Source organism: Octopus bimaculoides, chromosome 5 (assembly GCF_001194135.2).
Source record: "Octopus bimaculoides isolate UCB-OBI-ISO-001 chromosome 5, ASM119413v2, whole genome shotgun sequence".
Taxonomy (NCBI): domain Eukaryota; kingdom Metazoa; phylum Mollusca; class Cephalopoda; order Octopoda; family Octopodidae; genus Octopus; species Octopus bimaculoides.
Window position 1 is genome coordinate 31883079 of NC_068985.1, and position 20755 is coordinate 31903833.

At 34.0% G+C, this 20755-nt stretch overlaps 1 protein-coding gene across 2 annotated transcripts in view; it reads right to left on the reverse strand.

Moving 5' to 3' along the window:
- LOC106867880 (proprotein convertase subtilisin/kexin type 7) overlaps nt 1-20755 on the reverse strand; it is a 59536-nt gene that overhangs the window by 35976 nt on the left and 2805 nt on the right. For both annotated transcript variants that reach the window (XM_052968261.1, XM_014912941.2), the window contains exon 2: nt 485-989. In XM_052968261.1, the coding sequence (XP_052824221.1) occupies nt 485-989 (505 nt within the window). The remainder of the gene's footprint in view (nt 1-484; nt 990-20755) is intronic.

The following is a 20755-nucleotide window of genomic DNA, read 5'->3' on the forward strand; positions in this document are numbered from 1 at the left end:
AGTAGACCACTCCTAGCTTGTGTGTTGCATGAGTTAAAAACTGACATGTGTAGGCGACAAACTGAATTAAATTGCATATAAGTCACTGACTTTTTCTTTTCATTCAATTCACTCTTTTAGATTTCTCAGGTTTCAAATTTCTATGAATATTTTCTTTACTTTTTTATATTATTAATTTCCTAGCAACTTTCACCATGAGTAATGTGAGACAATAGTGATGTGCAAGCTATTAATGATCTAATGTTTTCCGATCTCTGCAAAATAGTTCTCATTACTAATAATGTAACTGTGACAATTAACTACTAGTATTCATCTGAAGCAAAGAATAAAGCATTTAAATAACATTCAATCTTTACGTGACTTACCTTTTGTTGTCATATTTTTCATCAAGGTTCTTTAGGACCAAACCAGTCACAATGGTGATTGTAGCAGATGAGTAATTAAAAATGAATAAATAAATGAATACAATCAAAATAACACTTACCAAGTGCCATTGATTCGGAAATTCTTTATCTGAAAATCTAACTGCCCACCGTTTATGCCTTTTACGAATTATTTCTCGGCTGTATGATTCAACATGTTGATGTTTGTCTAGTTTTAATTCAACTATTTCCTGAGTCTTTCTGAAGAGATCCTTATGCAAATCCAAATGCTTTTTATGAAAGAAGCCTACAGAATAATTCACAGCACCTTCATGTTCTGGAGGTTGATAGGCAAATAGGTAATGAGCATCTATGTCACCTATTTGGTGAAGCAGCACCAGAGATATGTCATTGGTTAACTGTTTAAAAGCATCACTAAAATTTGAGACAAAACCCCAGTAAGGTTTTCGAAGCTTCACTGCCCATAGCAATGTCTCTTCATAGTCTGTGAGTGATATGACAGAAGAAATTGTTCGTTTGCTGAAAATTAGTGGTCTGGCAGAACAGGGCATCACATAGAAACTCCATTGTAGGCAGATTAGTATGATGCCAGTCACTAGTGGCATGCTAAAAAAAAAAAGAAAAGAAAAAATTACTTTAAATGTGTCATGATATTTTTTAAAAAAATTTTTCCAGAGTAAGAAGCAAAAAGAGGAACATGAAATAGAATTATCCAAAGAGAAGTTTTTAGAATAGTTGTTGTGAATATTTATATGCTATTGGAGTTGAATAAATAAATACTCCTGGTGATCCTTGGAACTTTTGTTTATATGTTAATGAGGTGAAGAGGGCTTATGTCCATGAGAATAGGACAGTTGACATTCAGCTTAAACATATGCAGAGCAATATTTGCAGGAAAAGTGTGGGTAGAGAGAGAATTCTAGAATGTAACAGTTCTGTGCAGAAAGGACTGAGTAAAGTGTTTCATGAGATTCAGGAGATTAGATAACAAAAATGGTAATATGAGGATTGAAGGATGAATTGGGTGAGCCAGTGCGGAGAGAGTATTCAAATAGTTATTATTTCAAGGGAGCAGAGGCCAATGTAGAAATGGTAAAAGAGGTAAATAGTAGAAATTTCAGTTCTGTCAGCTAATAGTTGAAGCATGTTGGTAGTGAATCATTGCCAATCAGATGGTAAACTTTCTTTTGGATGTAATTTAAAGTGTCAGTAACTGCAACATTATCCCAGCACAATGTGAGTATTTCTTGAGCTTTGCAGATAGTCATCATCCAATCAGAGTTGAAGTATTTTCTAACTCAGAAGAAGAATTCTGGACTTTGTGATACAGTTTAGGCAATGTTATGTATGTGGAACCAACATGAGGGTCAGAAAACATGAGGTAGCATTTGTAGCAATTGTGAAAGTTTTAGTTTTATGTTGCTTAAAAGAGTGAATATATGACTGTTTCTTTGATATTAATTATTGTTAATAATGTTAAAAGAGACTAGACAGTCATGTTACAACTAAAGAATGCTCTCAAGGTCATTGTTGGACAAAAGGCTGTTAAGCATTTTGTTTCACATGCTATGATTCTCCAGCTCACCACATTAATATTAGTAGTAATATTAGAAGCAGTAGTAATAATAATAATAGTAGCACTAGCAACAACAGTCTTGTATCTTGTATCATTGCCAGCTCCCACATACTAGAAACATTAGCAACAACAATACTAGTGAATGTAATAGAAGCAGTTGTCATCTGGACATACACAAACTCAATTATAATAAAACTAACACATTCAGCAAAAGGCTTACCCAGAATGTTATAGTTTCCAACATACCAAATTGCACTGCTGTAATTTTTAACTGATTAGTACTGACACACTATCACTAGGTAAAGAATTTTAGTAACGATCCTAATATAACTATACCTTATTTTCAAACATTCTCAACCTTTTTCTCATAAACAAACAGCTTCTCACACATCAAATGCAATGATGAAGAAACCAGAGAATTATACACAATACATATTCCTTGAACAGAAACTTAAATCTACAATTTAAATCGTAGAATGGTTATTTAGACTTCATAGATTGGGTCATCCCATAAATAATGCATTTTTTAAATACTTCTTTTATTTTTCAAAATCAAGATAAACAAATTTCGTTTTTAATTTAAAATATACTCTCCTTCATTTTCTACAATGCTCTGTCATCTACCTCATAGACTTGTAAAGCTCCTCTTCCAAAATTTACTTGTCCGTGATGAAAAATATCCTCCAGTACTGTTCTGACCTTGTCTACAGAATTCATATTTTTTCTGTATAAATGATTTTGAAGACTGCAGAATAAATGATAATCAGGTGGAGCAATGTCCGGTGGATATGGTGGGTTCAAACTGCTCCAGCCTTTGGAATGTCATCTTCACTGTATGTGGCCGAGCATTATCCTGATGGAAGAACACCTTTTGTCTTGAAAACAAAGATGGTTGTTTTTCTTCTAACACTGACTGAAGCCACTCAAGTTGCTCACAGTAGATCTTTGTTGTTGTTTGGTTTGGGTTTAAAAGTTCAAAGTGGACTAAATTTTTCATATCCCACCAAACAGATAACACTTTACGTGGGTGAAGACCTTCTTTAGCCTGGGGTGCCAGTGTTTCTCCTTTCCCTACCCACTGTCTTCGGCATTTGATATTTTTATAGAGAACCCATTTCTCGTCACCAGTCACTATTTGGTCCAAAAAAGATTCATTCATGAGATGTAACAGCAAAGAAGAGGACACATTCACTCTCTGCATGTGATTAGACTCAGAAAGTTTGTGAGGAACCCATTGACCCAATTTACTGACTTTTCCAATGACTGGTTGAATGACCAAATCCAAACTTTTCTGCTAGTTCCTCAACAGTTACGATGGGATTTTGTTCCACCAGGGTTTGGAAGATGTATTCCTTGAGCTCTACAGATCTTCCAGGATGAGGTTGGTCTTCTAAGCTGTAGTTTCTGGTTCAGAATTTCTGGAACCACCATTGACACTGGCTTACGTTTATTGTCTGATCCCCATATGCTGCATTAACATTTCTCACACTTTCCATTGCATTGTTACCTTTATTGAACTCATAAAGTAAAATATGTCGAGTATGCTCCTTTGTCACTTCCATTATAGCTTTGAAAAAAAACTGTTAAAATTGAACTGCACTCTTCAAAACTTGCACTAAGAATAAGGACAAGGTAAAATTACTACCTGATTTATAGCAAGTCGATACAGGTAGTTTATTCCGTCCCCCTCTGACCTTTAGTTCATGCAATTAAAAAAACTGCATTATTTATGGGATAACCCAATACTTTCACTAATTAATAATTTTAAGCATATCTCTTATTTAGTGACATTAAGTTGCTTGCTCAACAAAATACTCTGAAAATTGATATGAAACTGATTAAGATAATGATATAACAATTTCTAAATAAACAACCATTAAAATAAGCACAGGCATAGATATTTAGTTAAGTAGTTTGCTTCACAAGTACATGGTTCTTGGTTCAATCCTAGTGTGCAGCACCTTGAGTAAATGTCTTCAATTATAGCTTTGAATTGAACAATATCTTGTCAATGGAATTTGCTACATGAAAAATGTGCAGAAGCCTATTTTATATGCTACGTGTGGATGGGAGGGTTTCTGTGTTTATATTTTTACTTTTCTAAAAAATAGTATTGCTTATATTGCATCCTTTTACATTCTGTGACTTGGTCAAACCTATATCAGCAATGAAAGTGGACATTAAACAATGATGACTTAGTGGTTCAACAAACAAAAGGCAAAAAAGTACCAAACTGATATAAGTACTACAATTGATATGATTGACTGGAAGGTAGTACACCAACATGACCACAGATCAATGACTGAAACCAATAAAAAACAAAACAATCCAATTAAATAATAAATAAATTATACAACCAATAGTTTATTTTTGAACAAGCAATGTTTTTGGTACATGGTTTTAAGTTAATAGAAAAATAGAGTTGATTGAATCAACTCCAATTCTTGTCTGGTAGCTATTTTACCAACCCTGGAACAATAAATGACAACATTATCTCGTGCAGGATTTGAATGCAGGACATAGAGGAAGTAAATGCAGTAAAGCATTTTGACTTATACTCAATTATTTATGCTACTTTATTGCTCTTTGAATAGATAATTAATAGATTACTCTAAAGAACTTTTATAATTTATACTTTGAATGTTATATACTGAAAAGCTGTAGATAATATTGTGTCAGGTCACATATAAATTTCAGATATACTGGAAGATAACAATAAGATTATGATTGTCATTATAAGAGTATAATAAATAAATGTACTCAGATTTCAATTGATGAAAATATTAACTATCATCAACAGCTTGAACTGACAGGCACTATTAGGTTTTCGCCAACACTATGTACAATCAGATATACTTTTTTTCACAAAGGATTTATGGATGAACACAAAAAGAGGGACCAGCTGGATTTAATCTTGCGTTGGGTTTCCATTAGCAACCAAGTACTCTCTTTAAATGTTAATAAAGACTACTTATAAACCCACTATAATTAAAAGATTAAGTAGAGCAGATAGACCAATTCACATAAATAATACATTCATGGCAGTTAATTCATTCAATTAATTAATGAAGTAGTAACAGTATTTTACTATACTATACTGTATTATAGAATATACCAATGGACTTTAGCGAACACTGTATACATAGAAAGATGTTAACATCTCGTATCTAAATACAATATCGGATCCAGTTTTTTTCATTTATAAAATATGCATTTTTCAAAAGGAAGTAAAAAATCTGAAATATCGGCTATAATAATGTAGCCTTCCAGTCTCATTGCTTTGAAGGTATGATGTGGAGAAAAAATTGGAGAAAAAGTTAGAGGTTTAGAAATCGAAGAAACTGAGTATTTTTAACCAATAGCGAGACAGAAATTTTCTGTATTTAGCAGAGTGGTGTCAACTTTAATGCTGTACCCTGCGAAATTTATAGTTTAGCATCTGACCTGTTCATTGTAGGTTTCTAAATAAACAGAAATACCGAATGAAATCAACATGTATCATCTTACTGTTTCTTTTGTCTCTTCATTGAGTGTATTTTTTAATTATTTTTTAATTACTTATATTAAAATATTTGTCTGCACGTGTTTACTTTATACATATTTCAGTATTATGTATACCTGTCATGTATTTGTGTACATCATTAATATATAAGTGCATGTATGTGTGTGTGAAAACTCCAAAGTTGAGTAACATTTTTATGCTTGGATAACTACGATAAGAATAACACTGGTCAACAAAGAATTTGTCCCAAGGAAAAGAATACCTGTATCTTATATGTTTTTGCATGCGAAATTCAAAAATAACATTTAATTAGCTGTATCACCCAGTTTCTCTGTTCCACAATATCTTCCCTCTCAGTTCCTGTTACATGGGCTAAATTTCAGTTAAGCTGTTGAAATATGAAGCTAACGGTTTAAGAAATACTCTTGATTAAAATTTTTATGAATAGAATTAACCTAGTGAAATCATAAATCCAGCTATCTGAATCAACGAGTCCCAAAAATATTTGAAATGAAAAATATGTAAAAATACTAACACACAGAAGCACAGAAAAATATGTAATATATTTACACACAGAAAAATTAAAACAAAACACACAGGTAAAAAGAATCTCGTGGTGTGAAAAATCAACATAGACAACAGTGAACCACAACACAGCATGTGGTTGTCATGGTAATAAGCTGCTAATGCCACGCTGTCTGTTGATTGGCTAAAATTACCCAAATTTCCCAACTTTAATTCCAAATAACATCAGATTCTTTAAGTTACGAGATAAAATAATTGGTTGATTGTAATCAAAATTCAGAGTTGCATCAATACACCAAAATTGAAAGCAATCTGAGTAAAATTAAGGGGAACTCATTTTGCGAATGAGAAAGATTAGATCAACAATATCTTTATGGAGAGAAAAAAAAGAATCAGATGAACTAAATTTGATTGTGCTGGAATTTTATCAGAAACTGCATAGCCTCTAATTGTCCACAGTAATTTAAGTCTATTACTGTAGCACACTCTGAGACAGACTGGATTCCTGTTCATGGGTATGTTGTAACCTCAGTCAGCCAAGGAAACCATATAACTGACCCTACTGTCCGACAACCCAAGATATATTTATTACTTTACTATTGTAGCACACTGGAGGGTGCATAAATATTCAAAATTAGAAACTGATAAATATTAAGTTTCTTTTGGGGTTTTTTTTTCTTTATTTTTAATAAATTATTTTTAGCATAAACTAAAGAATATATTAGCTTACTTGTTGTTTTCTGGCTGATAATCTTTTCTTTTTTAAATATACTAGTAAAAGCACTGTGGTGAAAAACTTTTTGGGGAGAAGAGTTTTGGATAATTCACACGTCTCAATTTTGTTTCCTCATAACTTACAGAAAAATGGGTATTTTTCAATGAATTCTCGACAAATAACTTTCAGGTGGTTTACATTAGGATTGTATAAAAAATCTTTTTAACTGGTAGGAGGGATGGATATTTCATGAATCTTGATTTAGTTTCCTCATCATTTTAACAATTTAACAACAATTATGTTGAAAAAAAGTTACCTTTGAGACCCATGTGATCCTTGCTATTTCTAACATACTAAATGACCACATAGGGATGGACTACCTTTGAGTTTGTATAAAGAAAAGAGATTAAGATTGTAATAAAATAACTAGATGCATATATTCAACTGAAGAATCTTTTGATCCCTAAGAGAGATTGTGCCAATGTTGCCTATAACAAAAAAGGTTTTGAATATCAACCAATAAAGCCAAACTATGATCCTTCAATATGCAGTTTTCCAGTAATTCATTTAAAATCATTGAGGCAACTTAAAACTAAAGCTTTCACATAAGATGTTTCCTTTCATATAAGTCCCCAATTCAATAATTTCTACATGTTAAAGCTAGTTTTGTCTTAATTCTGTGATAATTATATAAATAATTGTAGCAGTTATATACAAAGCCCTGAACTTTAAAATAATTTAAGCGTGTAGGAGTTATTTAAAAATGACATCTTAGTTTCATTATAATCATCAGTACTATTTTAACCAAAGACAAGTAGCCTGTAAGTCATTTTTGGTTATTTAAATAGAAGCAAAACTGCTAACATTCTCTTATTCTCTTTTAGTTATCACTAGCAACTTATGGGTAAGTTGTGTCCTTTTACACTCTCATCAGCTGTTAACTCTTCTACTTTGACATTGTCCAGAGAGAATAACATCTGTCCATTAAAAAAAAAAAATTCTATTTGTTTCTGTCCATTATCTGTTTGTAAACATTTTGACTTTACAAGCACAAACTTATGTATATATTCTTACAAACACTTTTATAAAAATTCTGCCTTTATTGAAACGTTGAATTATATATGCTTTCAAATCTGCACTCAGAAATCTGCTTATTGGAATAACATGCTTATTGAAACATTCAACCAACAAGAATAAAAGAGACTTATTTTCTGTTAGTATGTTAGAAACAAAAGGAAAATATTTATATATACTTCATCATTGCTGTTATCTCTACAAACTCTCCTTTTGATTTCCTATAAGTATCTGAACTACAGTTCCAAGTTTTAATAATTAGGTCAATATGTTAACAAGTAAATGAGGAATTATTATCATTATTAGCTTAATATTGCCTTTTCATGCCAGCATGGCTTAAACAGATTTCTCAGATATGATCTAATTATCACTTACTTAATACTCATTTTTCCTATCTTTACCATGAGAACACCTCACCTGCTACAACTAAATATTGGTTGATTTCTCGCTTCAAACATAATCTTGATTTATATTATCTGTCCATATGAATACCATTAACTCTTAGGTATAGATTAGCCAATTCTTCAGTGACTAGCCACTTTATCAACACATACATAGTTAATTTATATGTTAACAGTTCATATTCAACAGATTTTGCTCAACTCATTTGTTTCTTGTCACTGTAGGTCATCAGCATGCCTACTTGTATTTCACAGTTATATATTATCATACTTGCTATCCAGCAGAAGACATGTCTCATAAAGCATGTCTTTGTGTGTGTGGGTGAATAAATAGACATAGACTGAGAGTGTATTTCTAAAAGAAGCAGTAGTTAAAATGTTAAAACAAAGTGTTGGATTAACAAAATAAAACACCCATCATATAAAAGTGGAATGGCTTGGTTACGGGTTAACATTTTTTCAGTCCTTTGATAAACATGAAATAATTAATAATTTACCAACATAAACAGTGAAATAATAAACCATCTGGTTTGTAGGTTATGATAATCCTCCAACTGATTCTACCTATGCTATAGGTTAACTTAATCAAACCTAAATTTTATTTTGTGTTGGTGGAGAAAAACTATTTATTTGAAGTAAATAATACCATATAATTAGAGCAGTTCAGAAACAAGCAATTTAGTTGAGAAATAGAAATGAAGAAATCTGTACTGTTTAAAATTAAATTTAAAATGTCATAAATGAGGTTACAATAAAAGTGGAACTCAGATGAAAGGTGTAAGTGAACGAAAGCACTCAGTTCACACTAAGAAATGGTAACTAAAAGAAAGAGTCACTAACCATAAAACCATAAACAGAACAAACACACAATACTGAAGATGCCTGTTTCTCTGATACTGTTTATGCCAGATAACAACAATTGCAGACAAGTGAAAAAATGTGCCAAGATCTCTTCTACCCATGCCAATATGGTAAAATGGATGTAAAATGATGATGAGTATGAAAGATAAGAATATGGAATTCTAAAAGCACTGTTAGAAGATAAGGATGATACAACAATAGGAAACTAAAATTGTCAAGTTCACATAAATAATGTCAGAAGGTAGTTCACAATGGTAACAGCATTTTAAAAATTATTCCATCAATATTCTTAAATGAAAACATTTGAAATACTTTTAGACATTATTTTTGTATAAAGGAATGCTACAATATGGTGGTGAAAGCTACTCAAAATCAAGAAAGCATGAAAGCTCTAATCAGGACAAACCCAAGAACATTTGGACCCACTTATGAAATGATACAGGAACACGATGTATAAAAGGATGCATTATTACAGAACCATAAGAACTAGACATTAAATAATGGTGAGAGAAGTTTAGTGAGAGTTTCTTTTCTCTTGTGATCCTCATCATTGCTTAAATGTCTATTTTCTGCTTTAGTATGGGTTAAACAAATCTGCAAGAAAGACTTGATGACAATAGTGAGGACAGTGATGCAGTTTCATAAATGGAAATATTTATAAGTTACAAGGTTAAATTGATATTGTAAGAAGCTCTCAATAGAATAATCTTAATATATTTTGTTTAAATAACGATAATAAACACCACCGTCAATTTCAGTTAATAAAAAAAGAAACAGGAAACAATAGAAAAGGGAAAATCTATTCTCTTCACAATACAGATGGAAACAAAACAAAATTCAAGTAGTAAATACTGACACAAACCAGAGAGAGAGAGTGAGAGCGAAAGAGATTTGTTGTATAGAAGTTTGGTAAAGAGCTGTATGGTAGTTAAAATACTGCAATTTTTTTGCATAACTATGTTAATCAGTGCAGTACCAATGCAATTAGAGACCTTCGCATTTATGAGTGGCCAGTGTATCAATTCCATATAGAAATCATATGAAGGTATAGGTTCAGCCAAGGCAGAAAGAAAACAATAAATGGTTCTGAACAGCATGATGACAAATAATTAAGATATATTTTAAATTATTAAACTTTCCCTTATATTTTTGTTCTGTATTCAGGAGTATATGGCAAGTGAAATATTCCAATTTCAGTGTACCACAACTAATGATGGTTGTAATTATGTCTGAAACTACAATGGTTTTTTTTATTAGATGTGTTACTTTGATAAGTTTAAGGTTTTATGGAAAAATTCTTATACTGCATGAGTAAATATCTTTTAGTAATATTAATGTATTTGTCAGTTGTTCTATTTATAAGAAAATCACTGGAAAATGTAAATTATGAGATAATGGACTGGTTCAGACAGCTAGCCACATGTAACATTCTAGATAATATTTCTTAAAACTGCAATGACTGGATGTGGCAGTATTGAAACATTTACCTGAAGCAACCATTAACAAGGAAGACAGAGAAAGATTTATGAACAAAATAATTTATAGAATAAACTACAAATACAACAAATCCACTTAACACAAAAACTAAGGTATGAAAAATAAACATTCTTCTGTCAAAATGTACATGAAAATCATTCACATAGTGTCCTCAATAGATAAGCAATAACTTACATTTTCAAACTGAAATACTTAGATTTAAAGACTAGATTCATATGGAAGAAGTATAATTTATGTTGCAAATTACATCAAATTATGTAATCCATACAAAAACACTTTGCTGATTTGCTAACTTCTTTCAATAAGTCCTGAGGAAATCAAAGTACAGCATATTGACAGTGTCTACATTACCTCCAATCTTCACCCAAAGTCACTAAATTAACTTTGAGCCTAATAAAAAGTTGGAAAGAAAATGATTTACTTTCAAAACTATGAAAAATTGTAAAAGAACAAGAATAAATCTGTAGAGAATCTCCCTTCTCTACACCAAAATCTACTGATTTCGATTAAATATTGTTCCCATTCATCAACTCTTATTATCGCACAAAGACAAGTCATATTTGTCCAGGAAGCATGATGTATTCTAATTTCTTTCTCAAAAGCGGTGTCTGCACTTACAGGGAATCCGCTCTTCCATCTGGATATATACAAAGAATTTCAGTTGATCTGGCCTGTATCTCTTTCCTAGCCTTAAATTTTCATCTGCTGTCTCTACATCCCCAATCATCAACAGTTGTTCGACTATATCTCAATCTTTTAGGGATATTACAGGATATTTATCTCAGCTCACCTTTTACTGATCTTTGTTGACTCCAAAACACAAGTCCTCTTGGCTTCTGAACATCTCTAACACCAACAGAACTGGGTTGAAACTCTATTTGCTATTCTGAATTACCTGCTTCACTGACTTCTATTCTTAATCAAAAACAACTTTAACATCTTTCTGAGTGCCAAACCAAACTTTTACTCAATAATCACTGTTTCTGCTGTCATCCATCTACTAAATCAGAGTTTCTAACCATTACTTTGTCAAGTTAACCTACTTCTCATAATCTTAATGACCTTCCAAAACCACTGGTATTTTTTAATCAACTAAATAGTTGGTATTCCATTGACTCTATGTCAATTAATTTTGGCAGCAACTATGTTTCACATCTGATTCATCTATCAGGTCTTGATGTATTCTTTCATTACACTCAAGAAATAGTTCCTATCCTCACCAAACTCACTCTGTACAGAGGTCAAGCCAATCTAGAAACCTGTAAAATTGTGCCTCATTCCCAAGAAAGCAATCTCTGCCTCTACTAGCTACTTTCAAATTATCTTCATTATCCTTACCACAAACCTTAACTTCCAATATTGTAAAGAGGGTAGAAACTTGTGAACAACCTACTCTTTCATCATCTTGAGATTTTCTCCCCTATCAGTGACTACCAGTATGGCTTCCTTAAGGCCAGATCTATTAGAGACTTGATCACCTATTTTACACACTAGTGTTATGTCTGTCATAAGAACTTCCATGCTTAGTTCCTACATATGAGTTTCTTCTCTAGTCATTTGCAAATCATGCAGAAGCTTCTGCTAAAATGGTAAGAGAAGAATTTTTGAGAAATGAAACAATTTAGATCTCTTGGGCAGCTCTACTTCGTCAAAGGTATTATTTATTTATTATTTTATATTTTACTCAGTCAGTCCTTTTTTGCTGAACCACTAAGTTACAGGGATGTAAACAAACCAACATTAGTTGTCAAGTGGAGGTAGAGAATAATCATAAACACACACATACATACATGGTCTAATCAATAAGTATCCGGACTGTTGCCATATTAACAAAGCTAAAGCATGCAGAGTAAAGCTGTTTGGCACAGATTGACCTTCAACTCTGCTGTGCATGCACACTAAGTTTCAACATTCTAGCTCACTTCGATTGTTTACAGCAGTGCTTAAGAAGGAAGGTGTGTAGTGTGTGATTATTGCATCAACCATAACAGAATAACAGAAAGTTGAGCAGAGAATCTACATCAGATTTTGCCAAAGGCTTGGCAATACCTGCTCAGAGCCCTACACAAAGTTTTTGACACAATCAAGATCTTGTGCAACTGATACCCAAGTGTCTTTTTGGTCAGCTGAAAGCAGTTTTGGCACAAACTTGGCAGACATGCATCTCATAACCAAATCTTCAGTGATAATGGACTGAATTGAGCCATAACTAATCTGCATATCTTCTGATAACTCACGGATGGTGGTTCCATGATTTCCCCTCACAGCTGCAAGCACATTTGCAATGTTTTTCTCAGTTCTGCTAGTTGCAGGTCTCCCAGAACATTCGTCAATAGCGACATTTTTTCGGCCATCTTGGAAACGTCTGAAGCACTCATACACTCCTCTCTATACACTTTCTGCAACTTTACGTAAGCCTCTGAGCAGGTATCTCCATGACAACTTTCTCTATCATGGTCAATGCAGTGATCACATGTTACACACCTTCTTTCCAAGCACTGCTGTAAACAGCAGAAGTGAGCAAGAATGTTAAAACTTAGTGCGCATGCACAGCAGAGTGCAAGGTCAATCTTTGCCAAGTGTCTTAGCTCTGCGTGCTTTAGTTTCATTACTATGGCGACAGTTCGGATACTTATTGATCAGACCTCGTATACACACACACAACAGGATTCTTTCAGTTTCTCTCTACCAGAGCCATTCACAAGTCTGAAACTATGTAGTTGAGAAGATCAAATATCCTGCCTGTGATATTATTTGCTTAGTATGTAAGAGAAAAAAGAAACTTTCTAAGTATCTGTACTTCTCGAAAAGGTATGTTGACATAGGTAGTTTAAAAAATTATATCCCTGAATCAGTAACCACTTAAAAACTATAAAGGTTTTATATTGATGGCATCAGTTAAATTGACTGCACAAACTAATAAATATTAACAGTAAAACACTACTTATATGTTTTCTCGTACCACCTGATTGTGACTCAAGTGTTATTCCTTTTTCTTTATGGGTAAATACTCATCTGTTGGAAATTTGCTCTCTGATTTCATTACCTCTCACCCCACCCCTGATTTCTTTTATTCTAATCTGATATTAAACTTGTAATTATGAAATTCTGTAAGTTTAAATCATCTGATACTGAATTTATTTGATTGGATGTAAGTAGAATGCTCTGAAAAGATATTATTGAGCGAAGTGACTCACTCTGATGTTCACGATTACATACTTATACATGGTGGGGCAGAAAGGACAGACAATTTTGAAAAATTCATGAAATCATTAATTTTAGCTGCAAACAAATTTTATTGACATCAATGTGTTCACATTGAATTAGCATTTGTCAAAATCATGTAGTGCCCGTTTTCATTGATGCATTTCTGAAGGTGTTCCTGGAAGTTGGCCTCCACTCTCTCCAGCATTGCTCTGCCAATATGGGTGACTTCCATGTGAATAGCTTCCTTCAAATCATCCAACATACAAGGCTTATATGTATACACATGTGCCTTGAGGTTTCTCCACAAGAAATAATCACACATGGACAAATCAGGGGACTGAGAGTGCCAAGGAATGTCAGCAAACCTGGAAATGAGGCAGTCACTGAAGAGAAGGTGAAGAACATCTATTGATGTTCTGGCTGTGTAGGCCATTGCCCCATCCTGCTGAAACTACACATGTCAAATAGGAATATGTTTTCGTTGTAATTCAGGCACAAAGAAGTTGTTTATCATCTCAATTTAATGCTTGGAGTTCACATTAACAGCATTTCCATTATTGTCTTAAAAAAAGTAAGGGCCAATGATGGCAGCTTTTCCAACAGCACATCAGACTGTCACTTTTGGGCTAGGCTGGGCTGCGCTATGCAGTGGTCTTTTGTGCAGTTCTCTTGGATTTTTAAGAGCCCAATAACAACAGTTCTGTTGATTCACCATGCCATTGAGATGAAAATGAGCTTCATCACTCATTAACAGAATGAGGTTGTCATTTGCCACAAAAATTATTTCCATCTGATGTGTGAAGTTAAGCCATGGTGCATATGGTTTTAACTGTTTCCCAATGACCAATTTGTATGGGTGGAAATGCAGGTCTTCATGCAAAATATGCCTCACCAATTGATTACCAATGCCAAGTTCAGTAGAATGTCTCCAAGCAGAGCAATTCAGACTCCTTATCAAAGCGTGTCTGATATGTTCCACTTTTCCAGAGTCTGTACTGTTTGTAGCACCTCTACCAGTCTCCTATTCATTAGTGTACCTCGTGTACAAAGTGCATTCACCCAACATAAGATTGTGTTATGGGTGGGAACAACCTGATTTCGGTGAATGTTGAAGTGGTGCCTAAACTCATGCTGAACCGTCGTGACAGACTCATTATTCTTCATGTAACTGTCATAGGCAAACACGTGATGCTTTATCATCCACAGTGCCATGATTTCACCTGAAAAGAAAAAAAAGTGCTAACACACCACAGGCCAAATGGTAACTGTCGGACATATGTTCCTCCCCATGGGGCTGAGTAATAGCCATTTCAAAAACATCCGTCCTCTCTGCCCCATCCTGGAGAAATAATGTTGGTTAATGGGCTAATCTATAAATAAACTTACTTACTTAGATGCTTAACTGTTGATAACAAATTATCTTCTTATAAAGTTATTTCACCATAAGTTTACATAGCACATACCACAGTGTTCAGTTGGGTTCTGATAAGGTATTTACTGCTTTTGAGGCAAGCAGACAACTGTTTCAGTTCAAACATTTTAGTCTTGGTCTTACAAATAATGTTGCACATATACCTACTTAGACAGCTGTTATGAAGCTTGTCCAGGCTAAAAAGAATAAACACATTGCTGAATGCAACTGAAAGAGGAGATTCAGAGGCTGCCAAAATCAAAATAATTAACTTGTAGCGTCCTTTTCTCAATCATAGCTTTTCTTAAGCTATGTCAAAAAGATTTTAATGTGATATTTGAGGCTACCAAAAAGAGGTGTTACTTTCTCTTAGACAGGCAATTTACCCTAGTAACTGATCAAAAATCTTTTTGTTTATATGTTTTGATACAAGACAATAAAAATTAGAAAATATCACATTTGCAATTAGAAATTATACCATTGTTTTGAATCCCTTATTACTGTCTTAGTTGCACTACCACATAACTTTTGTGTTACTACTTTACAGAGTAACATCTCAAAACTCTACAAACCTCTCTGTCATACTTGTATTACAAGATTAATGGATTTTATTCAGGTTCAAAATCTTTTATAATCAATGTGTGATGATAAATGTATTTCTAGATGTCATGTCAAAAGATAAAGCCACAATATTCTTTTCTACTCTAGGCACAAGGCTTGAAATTTTGGGGGGAGGGGGCCAGTTGAGTAGATCAACCCCAATACACAACTGGTACTTAATTTATTGACCCCAAAAAGATGAAAGGCAAAGTCGACTTCAGCGGAATTTGAATTTAGAATGTAAAGACAGACAAAATACCGCTAAGTATTTCATTTGGTGTGCTAATGTTTCTGTCAGCATACCACCTTCACAATATTATCATATAGAACCAGATTAACTCATCAGATTTCTGAATCCTTTGGTAGCATAAAAATTGATTTCTCTTGATTGTTATCAAAGAATATTCTCATTTTCCAATTGGTTACTGTGATAGTTGCATTGGGTTGCTGATTTAGTATCTTGACATATATCTAGAACTCTCAAGGGAAGTCTCATGCAATCATGTGGAAATCATGAGATGAGAAATGAACAAGCTGGCAGCCATAAAAAGGGTGATACCACTATGCACAGGGAGGATGTTAGGAACTGTACAGTATGGCCCTCGGAAGTGAGCTGTATAACTTGCAGTTATGAACATTTTTCTATAAAAATGAAACACATGTGGGGACGAGGATGAGATCAGGAAAACATTTAGACTTGAACATGGAAGAAACTAATGCCTGGCTGAAACAGTTTGAAGCAAAAATTGAAGATGTCAAAAAGAAGCTAACATTTCTTTCTATCTGTGGAGCTGAAGCCATAATGAAGTTAAAAGATGTTCTTTTTCCAGTAAGTCTTCAGAACGCAACATACCAACAAATAAGGAATGTGTTAAAACAACTAATAAAGCCGAAAGGACTGTTAATTGTAGACAGATTAAAATTATTCGAAATAAAGCAACTAGAAGTCAATCAACGACTTTCTTAGAATTAGTTCTCAAGCTTCGTTTTGTAATTTGAATAAGTTGAAAAAAAATCCAAAAGAGGAACTCATGAAACTCATTTTCATCACAGGATTGTTGTCAGCAGAATTAAAGTTCCAAATTTTGGATCAGTTCCAGTGTCATTCTAAAATGAAATAGCTGCTCTCACATCCACCATAGAAACGGAAACACTGTTTGTGAGTAGTCGACAAACAATAACAGACTTTAAAGTCAACAAGAATACCCGCAGTCGTGACATTGTAGTGAAATATCGAAATTGTTGGCATACATACAAAGCTCATGCGTATCCAGCATATGGAAAAAATTGTGATAAATGTGGCAAATTAAAGCATTTTGCAAGATTTTGCCAATCTAAAAATGATCACCATGTGGACAACATAAATATATCTCCAAGCGAGACTGGATCTGTCGATAGTTTGTTGCTAAACGTGAACAATGAGAGTGCAGGTAACATGGGTTTTTCCAAATGGAGAAGATGAGCACTCTTACTGTAGATACATCATTGATTGCAGTAGCTGGGATTGCAGTAGTGCTATCCCAGGAAGAACACCCAGTAGCATTCATAAACCACACCTTTAGCCAGGCACAACAAAATTGCTCAAACATAGAGAGAGATGCTTATGCAGTGGTATGGTGCATAGATAGACTGGCATTTCCTTCTAGGAAAGCAGTTTTATTTGGAAACAGATCACCAGCCTTTAAAGGATTTAGATGTATCTTGATGTGCTTCACAAAAAATAGTCAGGTGGAGTTTGATTCTATCACAGAATGATTTTGTCATTAAGCATGTTCCAGGTAAAGTATTCAGCACGTTGATGCCCCCTCTCGCTTGAGGTATAATGAAATTAACAATGGTGATATAATTTTCTTTGCTTCGAATTTAGACAAATGCGACAGTGCATGGCAGGACATTGATCCCATAATGATGGAAGGCATCCCAAAACAACTAAATGCAAATGCATTATATAACAAAATAAAAGAAAGGATTTAACAGCAAAATTGGAGACCAGTCTTGAATCTGGAACATACATTTGTTAAAGAGAAGGATTTTCTAACAGGCAAAGATGGCTTACTATAAAATAAAAATCATCCATTTTTTCCAGCACCTTATAGAGCTGCAGTATTAGCTAAAATACACAAGACACACATGGGCGTTCAACAAACAATTAAGAAGGCACGACTCTGTGTTTGGTGACCTGGGTTGGCTTACTCGGTGGAGACGTTTGTCAAATCTTGTGATAGTTGCCAGAGAGTTAGTCCAAATTTAGTAAAAGCAAATGATTCACGGCCTATTTCTGGGCCCTGGGAACATGTGCATACCTGTGATTGTAGATGCCTATTCAACATGGATCAAGGCATTTTGTGTCCTAATCACTCAACTGAGGTGGTAAAAAACATTTTGGTGTACCCACAGCTTTAGTATCAGACAATGGACCTGAATTTGTTGAGTTAAAAAATATGTTGTCATCAGTAGGTTGCAGGAAAACTGAGACACCTGCTTACAGTCCAGCATCTAATGGTGCTACTGAAAGGTCCGTACAAACTGTGAAAGCCGTATTGAAGCCTTCTGATCCAAAGACAGGGAATTTTGACAACTACCTGAACAAAATTCTGTTCAACCATCAGTGCCTCAGGTGGTTGTAAATTATCACCAGCTGAAAAGTTAATGAGGGTTGCTGTAAACCCATTCTTTGAAATAGGTGATGATGTAATACACAAAACCATGTTCGACAAGGGTGCATCCAAGGCAAAATATGTGATACATGATGGAAAGAATACTGCATGGATTAAGGAGGGTCACCCACTGCAATTAGTGGCAGTTGAGCAACTGGCCCCTCTAAACACACAAGAACCAGAACCAGAATTGAGCACAACACCTGGCACAATGTTTCATGCTGAGTCTGTAAGGATGCCTACCAGTGACAGTGCAATCATATCAAGTCCCCAGGCTAGGCATGACACCAATACCAGAGATGTAGAAGTGGAGCAGCCTATTATTGACGATACTGGCTGTCAAAGATTGAACACGAAAATTTCATCAAGTCCTCAAATGAGGCAAAGTGCAAGAATTGCAGCAGGATGTAAAAAGCCAAAATGCTTCGAGGAGGAATGTGATAGTTGCATTGGGTTACTGATTTAGTATCCTGATATATATAGAACTTTCGTGCAATCATGTGGAGATCATGGGATGAGAAATGAACGAGCTGGCAGTCATAAAAGGGGTGATACCGCTATGCACAGGGAGGATGCTAGGAACCGTACAGCATGGACCTTGGAAGTGAACTGTATAACTTGCAGTTATGAACATTCAACATATTTTCTATAAGAGTGAAACAAAACAGTTACCCATGTCACAAAGTTTCTTCAACTGTCCATATTTGCTTGACCATGTTAGTTTCTGTCTTTGGTTCATCTAGGTATGGCCTCTCAGATACAGGAACTTCCTTCAGATCTTCCAAACTGAAGTTTTTCCTTAAAAAATGGTCACAGAAATGCACATGCCAATTTGACTTCCCTTATATAGAAATATTCTGGTGAGGATGTACATTTGTAAAATGGACAATTCTTTAGTCTCAAGAAAGTTCATTATGCTCACATTTATTCTCTAATTTGTTGAGAATATACTGTAGCAATTAGATTCTTAGTCCCATCAAGAGATTTTCTAGATATGCTTTAGCATGATAAAACTTTTCCAACCAAATGTATGGAAATTCCTGAAAACTGCCCTGGCTTGTCTATTGTGACTCGTGATAGAGTCCTGACACAGTAACCTGATAAGCCCTGACAGAACCTTCCAAAGACTTTGCAGTTCTACTCACATTAGAAAACCAATTGAAAGATATAGTCACACTCATAGAAAAATATTGTGAGATATTGCTCTAATGATTTACCCATTTGGTCATTGATACTGTTCTAATAATGTTGTATATGTGGTTTAGTGGTGGTGGAGAATTTCAGGCTATTATAAAACAGTGGATTCTGCAGCTATAGATGCTTTATAAACTGCTTCGGAGAATTTTATCTGTAAAAGTCAGTAAAACCTTTAGTGAATTAAATCTTGCTTTAAACTGACTAACCTCTTAAGGTATTCTTATTTCAAGCAGCATTTCAATGTTTTATTTTTTTGTTTCATTTTTCACTGATTGCTAGTATGTATAAGAATAAATTATTAGTCAATTACTAGAGACCTTTGTTGCTTACAGAATCAAGGATTTGACAATGTAAAAAGATGCTATTAGAATTTATGTGGGAAATGAGTGATTAATGAACTATATATTCACTTTTTCCAATATAACACCCTTGATTTGCTCACGTTTGCCAAGTAACAGTTTCTCATGACTATATTTATCTCAAATAGAATATTCTTTTAATGAACTTTCTGAATACAAACAGGTAAAAAATAAAGTTGAAAGAAACTTATAGTGGTCTAGTTAGTGAGTTTAGATAAATTCTTATGCTGTGACCAGAGATTCTTTTGAAATTTTAAATATACTTCCTTGTGTATCATGAGTACTCAATGAGGGTACACTGAATTTTAATATGCTACATTAGAAGAGGTGTAATGGCACGCTTTTCCTATCTGGAATTAAACCTTTTTTCTCCAGTTGTTGACTGGATCTCAGGTGTCGCGGACTTGGTTTACGAAATGTAATAGATAATCTGGATCTTGTTCAAAACGGGGGCACCAGTTTTCATTTATGTTTTATGTAGTGTTTTTGGTACCGAAAGACTTTCAAACTTCGTATACTTATCTATTATGTGTTATACAACAGAAAAAAATTTTGTATTCGAATTTATTTCATGTAAAAAATTGTCTTATTTCGATAATTTCAACCAATCACTGACAAGTATTCAGCTGTTTACAAGTTACTCCTTTGGCAGTTTAAGCGGTGTAAAGCGTATTTAATCTCCATTACTTCTGACATTTTGCAGAGGCAACACACGTGTGTTCGTTTTCCCTAACCCTAATTGACTTGCTCCTTCCCTCAAAAACCATGCCTTGTGCCTATAATAGAAAGG